The sequence below is a fragment of the Protopterus annectens genome, chromosome 2.part0 (genome assembly GCF_019279795.1).
Source record: "Protopterus annectens isolate FY-2018-M chromosome 2.part0, PAN1.0, whole genome shotgun sequence".
Classification (NCBI taxonomy): Eukaryota; Metazoa; Chordata; order Ceratodontiformes; family Protopteridae; genus Protopterus; species Protopterus annectens.
Window position 1 is genome coordinate 866,038,762 of NC_056728.1, and position 15,971 is coordinate 866,054,732.

The following is a 15,971-nucleotide window of genomic DNA, read 5'->3' on the forward strand; positions in this document are numbered from 1 at the left end:
GTCCAAACAATAACATGTATTATAAATGTAAGAATATATATGTATATTACTGTACCATAAAATAAAAATACAAACATATTAAATATTAATAGATTTCAAAATACATTTAATATTAATCATACCATTTAAACCAGGTGCTCTCTCAGAACATAAAAGTTACTGCCAGTACAATTCCATATACTCGAGCAAGTTGTTAAAATCGCCACCAAATAATCTGTCTTGAACACAGTCCAGAACAAAAAAGCTAAACTTTTAGAACCAATGTATTGAGAAACATGCTTGGCCAAAGCATTAGTTGAATCTTTGTTTTTAGTAGCCAACATGTGTTCGTATATTCTCTGTGAGAGCATTCTAGTGGTTTTACCAACATAGAAGCTCTTGTAGGAATTGCAAAATGCCAGATAAACATGTTCAGAGTTGCATGTAAATCTGAACTTGGTAGTAACAGTTATATTATAATGATAAAAAAAAAAAAAAAACATTATGCTCACCGTTAATGTACCTAGACTGTTTGCACCCTTTACAGGGTAGAGTTGTATACAAAAACTCCATTTATGAGTAACTTACAGTAGACTTGATTTCTTCCACCTCCATATGGTTACTGTGTGACATTGAACAAGCCACTTAACCAGACCATGCTCCCAGGTTGCCCGTAAAAAGGGGGCCTTCGTGCCCAGTGGGTGTGGGTCTGTATCATGTTGTCAAACACTTAAAAGTTCGAACGTCATATGGTCGACACCATATGGTCGAACTTTTAAAAGTTCAAATGTTTCAACGGAGATCTCTGTACAGTGTGGAATGGGAAGATTTCCCTTTTCTACACTGTAGTGCAATCTCGGAATTGGTATATTTAAAGACCAGGGGGTGGGGTGGGAGGTGCAGGGGTGCTTGCCCCCCTGCTTAAACTGTTCAGGTAGTTTTTTTCTTTGGTTTATTTATTTTTTATTACATTTGCGAACTTTTGAAAGTTCAGTTATGGAATATAGATGCATGAGTGTACCTGGTTAACAAATGTATAGCATTTAAAATAAAAGGAAAAAAAGAAAGGAGGGGGCCAGTGAGGAAGAAGGAGACAATGAGATTGAAGGAGGAAGAGAGAGGGAAGGAAAGAAGGGTGGTGGGAATGACAGGAGGACGATCACACTAGAAATTAGGTACTCCTTTCCATTTTTGGTTTGCTTTTGTCAAAGAATTTATAAAAATATTACTTAACGATTTCAGTATTTTTGATTATTTGTATCACTGGCTGTTTAGAAGCAACGTGTATCCATCTGTCAATTTCTTTACAGCACAGTTAAATAAACTGTTGGAGGAAGACAGTCAGACACGAGTCCCAGTACAAAGCAGCCGGACAACGGTTTCTGTACATTGTGAAAAAGGTAATTATTTTGTTATACAGTTCATATTTCAATATAAAAATAAGCAGTATACATATACTCCAGTGAAGTACAGAAATGCCAGGCAAAGAAGGTATAAAAATATATCTAAAACTCAATTTGAAAGATAATCATGTCAAAACACAGCCATCGTTGTGAGACATTGTAGTATTTGTATATAACATAAATGTGAATTTTTAAGGGCTCTAACATGTATAATGTACACAAAAATCTATCAAGTTGTAAGGTGAGGAATTTGGGATTGAATGCCATTGAAAAAAAAATCATGAATTCAGTTCATGCTCAGTCATTGAACAGTATGTGCTATGTTTCTTGCACACACACTTTCACTCTTTCTCACTCATTCTGCATCTCTTAGAAACACCACTGCTGAAAAAGGTGTTTGAAATGAACCAGTTGCCCTACAGAATGCAATCAGATGTTTTCTTGCATATTTTTTATCAAGCCTATATTTTCCAAGTATTTGCCCTTTTATCTTTATTTCCAGTTTTCACATTCAGTCAACTGTGGCTATCACTAGATCTTTATCATTTTCAGCTTGTATTTGTTTATAGAACTGATCAACTTTTCCCTCATCTGCATCTGTTATTGTTGCATATATCTGGACAATAGTCATGTTAATGAGTGCACCTCATACAGGAATACATGCTAGGGGCTTGCTCGCTGCATTGCATTTCATTACAGTTCTTGTAAGCTTCTTCTTAATTATAAACGTGACAACATTCCTACTTTGTCTTTCATTTTCATCAAAATATACTATGCAGTCATCAGATTCCAAGTGTCCAGTTCCAGTACATGCTCACTGACACCCAACAGACAGAGTTGTGCCTGTTCCATTTCATTCTTGACTACATCTACCATCTGTGGTTCATATGTTGTGTGCTCCATGTCCCAATATGTAAGACATATTTTCCGCTTGTAATCCTTACTTCATGCAGAGTGACATCAGCAGTTAAGACTTACTAAAAGCTGCATCATACTAAAAGCTGCATCATATACACCAGTGTTACTCTGAAGTTTAACTAGCTGTTTACTCAAAACCCACTAGTACCTACTTAACTGAAGAGCTCATCTGTTGACACTGTCATCATTTATTTTAATGTTGTGGCAAGATATGCAATTAGATTGCTAGGCATTTCTTCCACATGGATAGTATTAATATTGCCATTGTCAGAAAAATGTGATCCTTCACTGCTAACACTAACCTAATTGCTGCTGCCCAAGTAAGTGTGGTTTGATGAGTGATTTGCCTCAGTTTGGCATCTCAGTTAAAACCGGTCCACCTCAGAACACTCTGGCAGACCTGCAGTATCAAGACTGAAACTTCAAACCCATGAGTACATACTAAGCCCAAGATAGCAAAATCTTAGAATATGTCCCCAAACTACAGTGTAGAACAATCTCAATGCATGTAAATTGCATAGTTCTGGAGGTCATCCCCCAAACATCAGGAATGCTACCCCCTACTAAAGCACATTAATGCATTATTAGTTACATTTAGTGACCTTCAACATTTACTAAATAATTGCAGTATACAATATATATTTCGAGTTGACCTCTCACAATTATGAATCTCACAGTTATAACAAGCAGTTCCAAACAACAAACTCAAAAAATGAATCACAAAAAATGGAAATAAATGAATAAATTAATTAAAAAATAGACAAAAAGACAAAAGTTGCACCAAGCTTTGTCAGAATTGTTTAGCCAAACCTGACAATTATCCAGCCTCATTGAATGAGGTCAGATAAGTGAGTTAGTGTTGTTTGTGTGACTGCAGAGATCTAGCCAGGCATGCAGCATGCACACCACAGCTTACTCTGTTTAAAACAATTCTTATTTTGTGCAGTGAGATGTGTTACATTTTTTTTAATTTGGTGTATTTTTCATGGTTTATGATTATGTATTTCATTAAATGACCTTTTATTTTTTTTTCAGAGTCCATGGTTAACTAAATGGGTTTTTCCTTTGCTGAATTGTTATATTTATATGTGTGTTTTTGTGTGCGTGTGTGTGTGTGTGTGGGGGGGAGGGGACTCATACCTCTCAACTGTACAAATTTTTGCAGAATGTCCAGATTTTTGCCTCATATTTTTGGTCTGTTTTTCATAAAATTGTGTGTGTTTTCTGGCAAATTAGTGACAGATCATTAAAGAGTAAAATTAGAAAACAATGACAGAAATTTGAGTTTTAGACTTCATACCCTTCAGAAAATTCATGCTAATGTAAAGTCCATTATTTTATCAACTCTCTAAGTTTGTAAGAGCAATATTTAAAAATTGCCCCCATTTTTGGGCCTTTGGCCCACTTTTATTTATTGCTTTGTCCAGATTTCTTGCTCTAAGAGATTGAGAGGTATGGGGAGGTATATTCTTGAAGTTAGTGTACTATTCCAAATATTTTCACAACTTGTGAAAGTGCACCTTAAAAATCCAAAACGCAAATGAATGGTACAGAGCCAAAGTATTAATAAAAAATTTTAAGCGCTTTCATCCTTCATTAACGGGACTTCATCAGAAAAAACAGTCATTCAACATACATTAGTTTATGTACACTTAGAAAGTCATGTGACTATCAACCAATCAGAGAATTCAAAGAAAAACATTATTATCCTTGTTATTACCTTATTACTATTCCAGCTATCCTGGCTATTCCAGTGGATGCTTGAAAGTTTAGATACAGTTCTGCATTTGTTATTGGATGAAGTTTACCGTTTGTGAGGAAGATGAAATAATGTCTGTTTTTCTTTTAGCAGACAACTTTTACTTAACATTTAATACACTTTGCTAAATAACCTGGTGTAATGTTTCTGTGTTCATAGAGCCATGACATGAAGGAATGTTATATTCTGCTTATCGTAGACTCTAACAACATAAAAAGGTATGTACATCTCATAGGTAGAACCATTTTTCTTCTATTTTGCTTTCGGTTGTTGTCCATTTTTACTGACATCTTAGTGGAGTTGCTATGGATTGTATGTACTAGTGTAGCAGTTAGCTGGATGAGAATCTCTCTTCACTGCAAATACTACTTTTTAATTTGATGATGACAAGGTTTGGTAAGTCATAGGAACTTTACCTCCCTTCCCTTATTATTTCTTATTGACTTTCCACAAAGTTTTTGCATTTCTATATTTGCTATATCTGCCAGATTGCCAGATTCTTAGTGGTAACTAAGTTTTGCACTTCATTTTTAAATGTCTAGAAGGAGAATTAAAATTGGTGCTGAAACCACTTTGCGTTACAGACCTGGCTGCTGTAAATCATAGGCTTTTGGGGTAATGAAGATGACTTCTGCACTTTTCAATACTGATCATATCCTTCCTCTATAGAGAGATAAAAAAGTAGCTAACGTTTTGATAGAGAGTTTTTATTAAAGCTGTTTACTAAAAGAGGATTGGAAAATCCTGTTAGTATTTTCTTTCAAGTCTTCAGCTTAATATTTATTATCTGCTGTTACTAATAGGTAAGTGCTTGTTTGTTTGTTTGTTTGTTTGCATATTGTTTATTGGGTTGTCGATCTGGGTGTTGACCATTTTTCAATGGAGCTCCAGGGGGAAGAGTTCTGGGAACAATTACACTGTCACAAAAAGGTATAAAAGTAAATATTAACAGTAACTACAACCATTAAGGTAATATGCCATTGCCTCAGGAACAAATAAATACAGAGTAGTTACAAAAAATGAAATATGTGCAATGGAGACAAATGTTAAAATGGGCCACCACTGGAACCCTAACATTTGCATACAAAGCTGCTGGCTGTGGTACAAACATAAATAAGCATATGACTGTAGGACTTCAAGAAACCCTGCTCAGAATACAAAAGTGTAATTTATTTATCTATTTATGGGTTTTTTGATTAGTGTGTATGCCCTGATGATTACATGAAATACTGGTTATAATGCAAAAGCATAATTCAACCCTTGTTTTGAATCAGTATATGTTCTGATGAGTACATGAAACATTGGTCAGAACAGTAATTAAAAGTATAATTCAGTGCTTTTTAGATTATTGAATGCCCCTGGGGAATTAAAGAAGCATTGGTCAGAACACAAAAATGTTATTCAATCATTTTTATATCTGTGTTTAGTGAATTTACTAAAATATATAGATACATTGAAAGGAAGTTGTACCAGGGTAGGACAGTACATTGTAGATGAAGCACAAAAACATGCAAATGGAGAAGTTGTAAGAGTACTCAAGAGGAGAAGGTTACAGAGTTAAGGCAAACCATTAACAGTGACTCATGGTATTTAACATGTCATATGTGTTTATACAGCCTGTAAAATGGAGAAGGAAGTAGCTAGGTACTTCTTTTATAACAGTTACAGCAAGAAAGATCGTATGACAGCAGATTTTCAGAGAGGTGCTTAGTGCTTCAAATCCCTCCATAATTTGTTTCAAATGTTACCAGAGTAATTGGGGAAGAGAGTATCTCCAGACCAGTTGTGACTGTTGTGTCTTTAATTTGTTTTATGAGCAGGGAATTTGTGGTATGAAGATTTTTAGGTTGGGAGGGAAGAAAGAGTATGGGAGCAGTGGCTTTGGATTGGTGGGAGAAGTACTTCACTCTGAGACAGAAACATACTCAATGTAATTCTCTGCATAACTACAGTAATGAGATCCTGAGGGGCCAAAAAGACCAACTTTCACACATATTTGTTTTACACCTGTTCTAGTTTTTCAGTGTGCAAACATTTTCATAGAATAGCTTGATAATAGTAATGGTTATTTATAGGTTCATAGGCATTTACTAGACTAATGACCACAAGGGCCTTTTTAAGCCTAGTCATGCATCCCAAAAACTTGAGGTCAGAATCAAACACGATACCTTGTATTTTTGAGGTGCAGGCCTTAACTATTACGTCAGGACATGGAGTAAGAGATTATGTGATTTTGTGGAAACAGCATAGTAAATGGTTGCAATTTTCAATGTTATTGTTGCGGTGATAGCCAAAGGATAAGGAACAGACATTTGTAATACCAAGATATTTAATGTTAAAAGACATGCTCAGTAAAATCTCCATTATTAATGTTAATGACATTGTCCTAGGAAATGGTTGTTAAAATGGTACTTGCTGCAAAAGGGGCTGTTTTGTTCTTGTTTGCATTTAGGAGAAATGGGAGCTCTTTAGTCCTTGTTCTGTGTCAGGTAAATCACACTGCATTATCATGTGGGTAGAAAACAATGCCCTGTATTAAATAGTGCAGTTGTATTACCTGCAAATTGGTGGCCTTAAGAGTTCAGAACATTATAATGGTCTGGGTCTGACATACAGATTAGGAATTGGGGAAGCTAGCATAGAACCCTAGGGGGCACTCTCTGTCCTTGGTGTACTCGGTGTACAGGTCAGTCGCTATCTTGCTTTGTATTTTGTAGTTATAGTTATGGAATCAGCTTAACGTGATTGAGTCATTACTGTGTCAACCATTTTGTAGAGATCAAGGAATAGTGCTTATACTATCTGTCCGTGGTTTTGGCCTTCATGATCTTTCTGACAAAAGTAGGGCGTGTTAACAGAGAAACATTTGCAAACTCCATGTTATGGACTGCTATGATTATTGCTGTTTTCTAAGCAGGTGAGGCTAGAAGTTGGACTGTAGTTACTGGTCTGCATTGACATCCCCTCTTTACTAAGACGTTTAAGATACGCTGTTAATGAAAAGTTAGAGGTAGAATGCAGAGTAGGATATCAGTTTTATACATTTTAGGCACTGAAGTCAGGACTTCAAAAGCATTCGCTCTTGTTCTGTTCAGGAGTTTCTTAATGAGGCAAAGGCTTATCTCCTTGAGACTGAATTGAAACTCCCTGAAAGGTATTGGATAAGGTGAATTTGTATGAATAGCAGTTGATGCATAAAAAACAGCTGTTTTAGACTAGTTGCTGAAGACCTCCTGTACTGTCAAGTCTGGCTTGCTAGGAAGAAGTGAAAAAGTGGAGTATTTCCCTGTATATAGAATGCTATTGATTTATTATCAGAAGAAATATGGGAATTATGTGGCTACTCTTTGGGGGAAAAAGTTGATTCACTTCTGTCATTGAGGTTCTTGCATTGGTTTTTCATGGTACTATGTTAATGAAAAAATAGATGTTTTCGCCTTTTTGTCATATGTTCATCTTTTGTCTGTTGAAATCATTAAACTTTGAGGGACTCTGCCATCTCTGTTTGACATATGTTCTTTATCCTGAAAGATGTAATAGGGGCTCATATGTTGAGAAAGTTGAGAAAGAGAATTGCAAAGTAATTTAGTATAGCATCATCAGGCAAAGGGATTTCAATGACTGACAATTTTACAGCTTGATAAATCTGGTTCACATGTTCTTGGTTTTGTTCTTTAATAGCACCATGCTCTCATATAATTATGAATGCACATCACCTTAGTGTGTACATGGTAAAAATAGTATGGTGGTTACTAACAAAGACTGCAAAATGACCAGTGGATACTATTCATGGTATGAGAGATACAGACCCAATAAACAAGGCTTTCATTGCCCATCTCTTATCAGGGTGGTAAATAAAGTGATTAATTGGATAGCACCCCAAAACTGCTGGTATTCTGTAAAAGGACTGGACAGACCAAAATTAAAATGACCAACGATGACATCTCCTATATTTGTATGTTTCCTAACCCAGGCTAATATGTCCTCTGGAAAGAAGTAAGATTTGTTAGGAGGAATGTCAATTTTGAAGCGTTTGAATTATTTATGAGGATCTAGGGAAATAGTTAAGATAAGCAAACCTACATCATCCTTTTCTACATTCTGTCTTGTCTAAACAATTTAAATCCTGGGATATAAACTTTAGTACTCACAATGTGGGATTTTAGCTTGCTTTCAGAGTTATACAGTATCTGTGTTGTAGAGTGAAATGAATGCCTGAAACTGATTGACTGTGTTGCATATTTATTTATTTATTGCATTTGTTTACTGAAGGTCCACTGGGGCTAGGTGAGCCCATTTTCAGTGGAGACCCAGGGAAAAAAAAGCTCCACATAAAATGAAACATGCTGCAAATTACAATAAAACATAGAAAGTTACAGTTACATAGATAGTTAGAAGACAATGCGTAAAAAACACAGCCATATAGTTACAGTAACATAGATAGCAAGAAGGCAATGCAGTAACAATATTAGGCACAGGAAGTCTAAAGGAGAGGGAAAAATTCTGAGTAGATGTGTTGGAAGCAGGCAAGAAGAAACAGTCATCAGAGTTGCGGGCAGAGTTAGGATGCATTTATCCACACCTGTTGAGCACAGGGGAGCTGGAAGTAAGCTTACATCACTTGTATGCCAAATTTTCTGTATAGCTTATGGAAGGTGTAAGCTTAAGAAGCAAGGAGTAAGAAAGAAAGGCTTGAAGGTACTGTGTATCCAGCATGTTATGCTCAGAAAATGATTGCATTTAAGGGGAGTGGCAGGAAGGAACCAAGTTTGATTGGATGCCAAACCAGGATGCATCATGATAACCAGTGTTGCACACTGGCATTGGCTTTCTCTACATGACAATGTGATTAATAGTGAAGGGTGGGGAAGATGAATATTAGAAATATATATAGAGTGATCCTAGAGAGCAGCAGAAATGGGGGAGGTAAACATGGCTGGTAAATTTGCCATCTAATGAGAAAAATAGAACAGGGAGCCTTTGTAAGGCCTGGGGAGAATATCCAGATAAAATAAAGATATGTCAATCTGTTGTTTAGGGCCACAGTAATAGGTCTGCTAAATGTGTCCAGAGAACAAATGTAAAGAGGAGTCTTTCACACTCACAAAATAAGCATTATGTGATATATATTAGCATATGCTTCTTAACTGAAATTGTAAAATTATTCCACATAAGGCTGTCACAGATTTACTGCAGGCAAGGAGAGGCATGCAGCACCATGCCCACTTATTCAGTAAAAAGTGCATGGGCAGGGAAAATAAGGTTTGTTGTTCTTGTTGTACAGACTGTAGTTAGGTAACTCCAAAACGTACAAGTGTGCTACAGTTGGAAGTAATCCTGCATGCTGCTGTAGACACATTAATCCCTAGTATTTGTTCCCTATAGGCTGTGATGGGCTAACAGTCCACACACACACCATTAATAAAAGGCATTGCCCATTGTACAGAGGATTTTAACTGCCACTGCCATGCCCACTGGACATCCTGCTGCTGTACTGCCTGCTGTCTAGGTGCCATAGGGGCCAAGGGGCCATGGGCATTGTTTTCCCCCATACACTTGGTTATTGAAGCTATGAGCATTGTTCTATATGCCTGTCTTTGCCTGCAGTGAACTTGTGACAGCCATATGTCTCTGCAGTGTCACTTCAGCCATGTGTCCCTAACCAAATGCACCAGAGGGAAAAGTGCCACTGCCTAGCAGCCTGAACCTGTCAGAATTTTTGTATATTTTGCAATTCTGTTTCACTGAGATACTGTGTTTTTTTCCGACTACATGACAGCTGGGAGCTGTGGACTGTCTTGGAGGAACTATGTGGTTATGGCTGTCATACAGTCTGAAGCCGTGGAGTCAAGAAGGCTTATGGTATGACAGAAGTGACTGATATAGTATCTAAAAAGCTGAGTAGAATGACTAGAGAAGACATTAAGTGGTGGATTATTGTGGAGAGCAAGAAAGCTAGAAGTGAAGTTGGTGAGGAGTTAGCAGCAGAGGAGAGACAGCAGGTAGAAACTGATAGTGAAGAAATGGCATACATCAGAGGTGGTCTGAGTATCGAGGAGAACATGAAGAGGAACATTTCATTTAAGGACAGTTCAAAGGTGAGTGTAAGGGCAGGTCTGTGAATCATACCTCTCAAGTGTACAGATGTTTGCAGAATGTCCAGATTTTTGCCTCATAATTTTAGTCTGTTTCTCATAAAAATTGTGTTTTTCTGGCAAATCATTGAGGCTTAAAGTCAGAAAATAATGAAAAACATTTGAGTTTCAGACTTCATGCCATTCAGAAAATTCATGATAATGGAAAATCTGTTATTCTATCAATTTTCTAAGTTTGTAGGAGCAATACTTTAAAAAGTGTCCTTATTTTTGTGCCTTTATCCCCCCATTATTAATGGCTTTGTCTAGATTTCTTGCTTTAAGAGGTTGAGAGGTATGTATGCGATGTGGCAGGGGGGTGGTGGCACAACATAGTGAAATCTCAAGGAGTGGACAATATGGGAGGCATGAAAGCACCTGAGAGAAGTGGCCTTTGTAAAGAATGCTAAATTTAATTAAGCACCACGGTGGGGGGTGGTATTTGGTTGGGCAGAAGCATCAGGCACATAGGATCTACTCGAGAATAAAAACACCTCCACACTGCGTTGCTGTTGTCTATTCTATTTTAATAAACTTTGCATTGCTCACGTTGAAGCTTCCCAGAGACTGTTTTTGTGATGGCTAATAACATCTGCCAGTCCTGTGCTAAAATGACATTAGTAGTATAAAGTATGATTTCTGAGATAACCTTATACAATTTTTATAGCCCAACAAATAAAACTGGCAACACTTCCACAATTTTGTTACCTAGCATTTAAAAGTATAACACTTCCACAATCCCCTTAAATGATCCTAAGTAGTGCTACCATCCTTATTAATAGTGTAGTAGGCAAAACAGACAGGAAATTGGAGCACAGTAGCATGCTAATAGACTAACGCTAGCTTGCAATTACTTGTATTATGCTTGAAACTAGAAAAGCAGGCATAGTACAATAACTTTTGTAGCATTATGAAGAGTGCTCATTCCTGGATGTTGAACAGGCCTTCATTTTATGTACTTGTCGTGTGGTGATAAAATTAATTTTTTAAATGGTTTTAACAAAGTTTAAAATTCATGGATCCCATGGAAAAATATTACACATCTTGAAACTGAGGTAAATTGAGTGGGAAAAGGAGATTTAAAAGATTGTACTTGACTACATGAAAGCAGAGTAAACATTTGGAAATTATACATATAGGGACAAATCACACAACAGGATTTATTTTTGATTATGCAAATTATCTAAATTTTAATTTTTATGTGGGTACCTACAAATGAAGTCTAGAATTTAATATATAATGCACTAATATATTTATTTGTCTTCGCAATGCCATTTTAAATAAAGTGACGTTTTATCATAAATTAATTTAAGAAAATAATTGTGTAACAAATGATAAATTACTTTTGCCTCATCTTTTAAATTTGAAACCAATGGTTCCATTTGCACAGATGGGTGAAGCCAAATGATTTGTTGAGATGGCCGAAGAGAGTCAGCAGTGATAAGGCTATGCCTGCTTGCTGTTCTCTTAGAGGAGGAATTGGGGAATGTGGCAAGAGTTACACTGCTTATCTGGTCATGGGTGAAAACTGAAGACTGGGGGGGGACTCAGAGACTGAGCAGGGGTAGCAATCTACAGCTGAAACTGCTATGGAAACAAAAAAAAAACAGTACGTTTGGAGAATGCTGGTCCAGTTTTATAAGTGTGATAAATTCAATAAAGTGTGTTTAAAATATGCACCCATGCACAAGTAAGGTTTGAAAATACTTTCCATTTGGGTAAGGTTCATGATTAACTGTTTACCTAAATGTGGTCATACCTGCAGTATGTTTGATATATGTTCTGTTATATCTTATGCCTTAGAAATGTGTTGTGTATGCATTGATGTGTCCCACACTACACCCACAAAGTGTAAAAGGAAATCAAGGTATGTCAGAAAAAGACTAGGAGCTTTGCAGTTAGTTGCATCTCACTGAGAGATCCTAGGCAATAAGTTGTTTCTGGATAAATGATGGCTTATCTTTAACTCTCAATATGTGCAGGAATGGTACACATGAGAGCCCGAAGAACTGTTTAAAACAGGAGCCATTAAAAATACAAACATTAATAAAAACTGAAAAGTAAAATGACATTGTTGTTGTGATATTGTTAGTAATTTCCGTTCTCTCTTCCTACAGGTAGTGATAAACTGAAACAGTGGCTATTGTGTTCCATACCGTTTTATAGCAGAACTGCAGTTTTTCCAGTGCAGGAAACCTGTCATAATATATTATTTTCAAAACAACCCTTCAGTCCGCTTGCATTTATTCTAAAACCTTGTGACAATATACTGTGGACTGCTAAGTAGCAGAACTGGAGAACAATGTATGGAAATTCTTGGATTCATATGTTATGGTCCGCATACCAGGCCAGAGCTCATTCAGTTCTAATGGCACTGCAGACAAAGTACTACTAGATGGGAGTGAAAGTACTTGTTATATTTTCCAATATGAAGAACTTTGGGTTATTAACCAAACTTTGTGCTTGAACATGTATAGAATTTCATCAGACTTCTAGCACATCATCATTGCAAGCATTGTATATATCTAAACAAAGCATCCTGCAGACGTATGGATGAGGACTAAATGCTTTTAGTTGGTAGTCAGCGCAATCTCTGCCACCGTAAGGGCACTGTCCTTGTTTGTACTGTGTGAAATGCATGGCCAAAGCATTTACAGTAAGCAGTCACAGAGGGTTAAGTGCTGCACAGTTTCTGCGCTACAAGGAACATTTCATTTAACAAGGACTTTTTTTTTTATTAGGTATCACAATTTTGTGATTTTTTTTTTTAAAACCGTTCTTCATTTTTATTTCTTTTAAAGTTGCACTGCACTTTGAAGACAATGGACTCCACTGTACTGCACTAAAGTTGCAAGGACGTATTTTTTTGCAGTTGCAAAGGTGAAATGGTGCACTTGAATACTTGTCCTGGTTACGAGAAGCTAAGAAACATTTTTTTTTTGCCTTCATCTTACGGAGCACGACTATCACTTTAGAATTTGTGCAATACTGAAGAAATGCCCAGAACAATTTATTTCCTCTGTGAAGCTCTATATAGATTTGAATTCTTTTCAACTAGTTAAACATCATTGCTTCAGTTACTAATGTTATAAAATTTCATTTATGATTAACAGTGAATATCTTGTAATGTGTCAGCCAAAATTTGCATCCAGTGTTGTATAATACATTTTGAAATCTATTTATTTATAGAAAAGTATTTATTAAAAAATAAATCTTTTGAACACTAAGTTTTTTTATTTTGAGCATCTTGCTGGTTGTCATACAGCACTTTTCCTGGACTAATCCAGATTTCTTATCTTCTTGTTCAATGTGGAAAGTAAGCAGCACCCTCAGTCACTTTGCCATTAGGAACAAATGGGCCTGCTATCAAAGCAAACCCATTGGCTTGCAGGAATGTGCTGTTGCAATGCTTCTTCAGCAAATGTCCACATAGTCAAGTTTCCTACATGTTGAAAAGTTAAACTAGACTTCATCTAGATTACAAAATTATTTAGTGGTTATTTTTTTTTTCACAAGTAAATTTGTAAGGAAAATGTACAGTAGCTTTATTCCTGAACTCCTATTTCAAACATTTCTAGAAGCACTGGGTATCACGGATTTTTATAGTTTCTTAAGTATTCTGTGGAGGCATAGTGGTGGATTGGACAGCATTGTCACCTCACAGCAAGGTACAGTTCTCTGCTAGGGTGGAGTCTGCATGTCCTCTCTCTGTTTGAGTGGGGTTTTGCTGGATGCTGTGCTTTCCTCCACCATTCAAAACACATGCAGTAGGTCAATTAATGATACCTAAATTGCCTGCAGGTGTGAATGTGTGCATGTGTGATAAGGAAGAAAGTCATGATAATCTACTTCTGTTTTTTCACTCTTTGCCTAGCTGGTGTCAGTACACTGAGTTCTTGTATGAGTCAGCTTCATCTCGTAAGCGTGGATGGCGTACCTCTCAACTGTATAGATTTTCACAGACTGTCCAGATGTTTTCCTCATATTTTTGGTCTGTTTTGCATAGAATAAAATGGTTTTCCAGTAAATCACTGGCAAATCATTGAAGATTTAAGTCAGAAAATAATGACAGATGTTTGAGTTTCAGACTTTATACCCGTCAGAAAAATCATGCTATTGCAAAACCTGTTATTCTATTAACTGTAAGTTTATAAGAGCAATAGTTAAAAATTGTTCCTGTTTTCGAGCCTTTGCCCCCCCCCCCACCCCCGTTATTTTTGGCTTTGTCCAGATGTCTTGCTGTAAGAGGTTCAGAGGTATGATAGATGGATGGAATGTTCACAACAAAAGTTAAAGTCACTTTGCACCCCTTGCTAATGTCCCAGTTTATGCAGCACATATTTTAAGCCTGTACATTCCTAACTAATAGCTTTTTGCTGTTATTTGCCTCTGTGCAATGGTGTACTGCATTATATTTGAAACACTTTGACACATTTATAGCATTATATTATATTACTTTCAGTAATTCTTTTATGGACTTCCTTTATAAATTAGAGACCATCTCTGCCTATTTTGTTTAGTCTGGCAGTCAATATTGGTACATGCAAATTGATAGTGATGCTGTCTACTTGTTTTCCTTTCTCCTAGTCCTATAAAAGAGATTTATGTAGAGAGTGATCAGGTTGACACTTCAGCAGTTATGTTTGTAACGGTGAGTCTGTTGGTGATATTGATAGGAGCACTGAGTATAGCAGTTTGATCCAGAGATATTATCTTTACAGCTTTAAAACTCACTTAAAGCAACACATCTATCCCTTTCCCTAGCTCTTACACTAACTCTGACCTGCAAGCACAAGCGCACACATACATGCACAAACATACATGCACACACACACACACACACACACACACACACACACACACACACACACGCACACACACACACACGCACACACGCACACACGCACACACACACACACACACACACACACACACACACACACACACACACACACGCACACACGTGCACACATGCACGCACACACACACACACACGCACACACACTTAACCCCAATACCAAAACTTTCATTACTCCCCAATATGACGCACCTTAAATTAAGTGAAATAAAATGAAACTATTCCACTACTTCACAAGCCTCAGATGTGACCATTTCCACCACCTAAAAAATGTCATCTAAAACTATGTTTGACCAAACATACTATAAATATACATATATGGGTGTGGATAAATTAGTTGAGTGTAATGGAAGTTGATAGCTATCCTGCCTGTTGCATTTGGTTGGCTGGAAAGCTATCAGAAGTAATGATAACTAAAATGAATATTTCCAAAAATTCTGTTTACATCATGATTATTTGTCATGAAATTCCAAACAAACTGTCTAAAATTATAAAATCAACATTTGTTTAATTTGTTTTGTTTCCCAAATCTATAGCAATGTCTTATTGTAAGTCAAGTTCTCCAAAAAAATTTAGAGGTGTAAGCTTACCGGACATTTTTAACTATTATTTAATAATTAGGTTAATCAGACTTCTCAAATATATTTCAATTAACAAAATAAAAAAAATTATATAAAGAAGTCTGCCAGGATGAAGATATGATCCAAAGCCATTAACACATACAATTTCATAGGTTCATAGGTAGGTACTAGGCTATCTTCCCAAAGCCATTTATAAGCCTAGCTGGAATGTGTTGGCTTTCGCCGCCCCCCTTAGATTAGTTCCCTGTGACTCTGTCCAGCAGAGCCATTGATGTGATCCCTGGAGTAAACTTTCTGTTTCCCATCCACTCATCAGAGTTTCTCTTGAAGAGGGTTAAT

General features: G+C 36.6%; 1 protein-coding gene across 2 annotated transcripts in view; it reads left to right on the forward strand.

Moving 5' to 3' along the window:
• LOC122793267 (programmed cell death 1 ligand 1-like) overlaps positions 1-14,286 on the forward strand; it is a 176,555-nt gene extending 162,269 nt beyond the window's left edge. For both annotated transcript variants that reach the window (XM_044061129.1, XM_044061130.1), the window contains 3 exons: positions 1,290-1,379; positions 4,219-4,277; positions 12,311-14,286. In XM_044061129.1, coding sequence (XP_043917064.1) covers positions 1,290-1,379; positions 4,219-4,226 — 98 coding nt within the window. In that variant the 3' untranslated portion in view covers positions 4,227-4,277; positions 12,311-14,286. The remainder of the gene's footprint in view (positions 1-1,289; positions 1,380-4,218; positions 4,278-12,310) is intronic.
• The last annotated feature ends 1,685 nt before the right edge of the window (positions 14,287-15,971 follow it).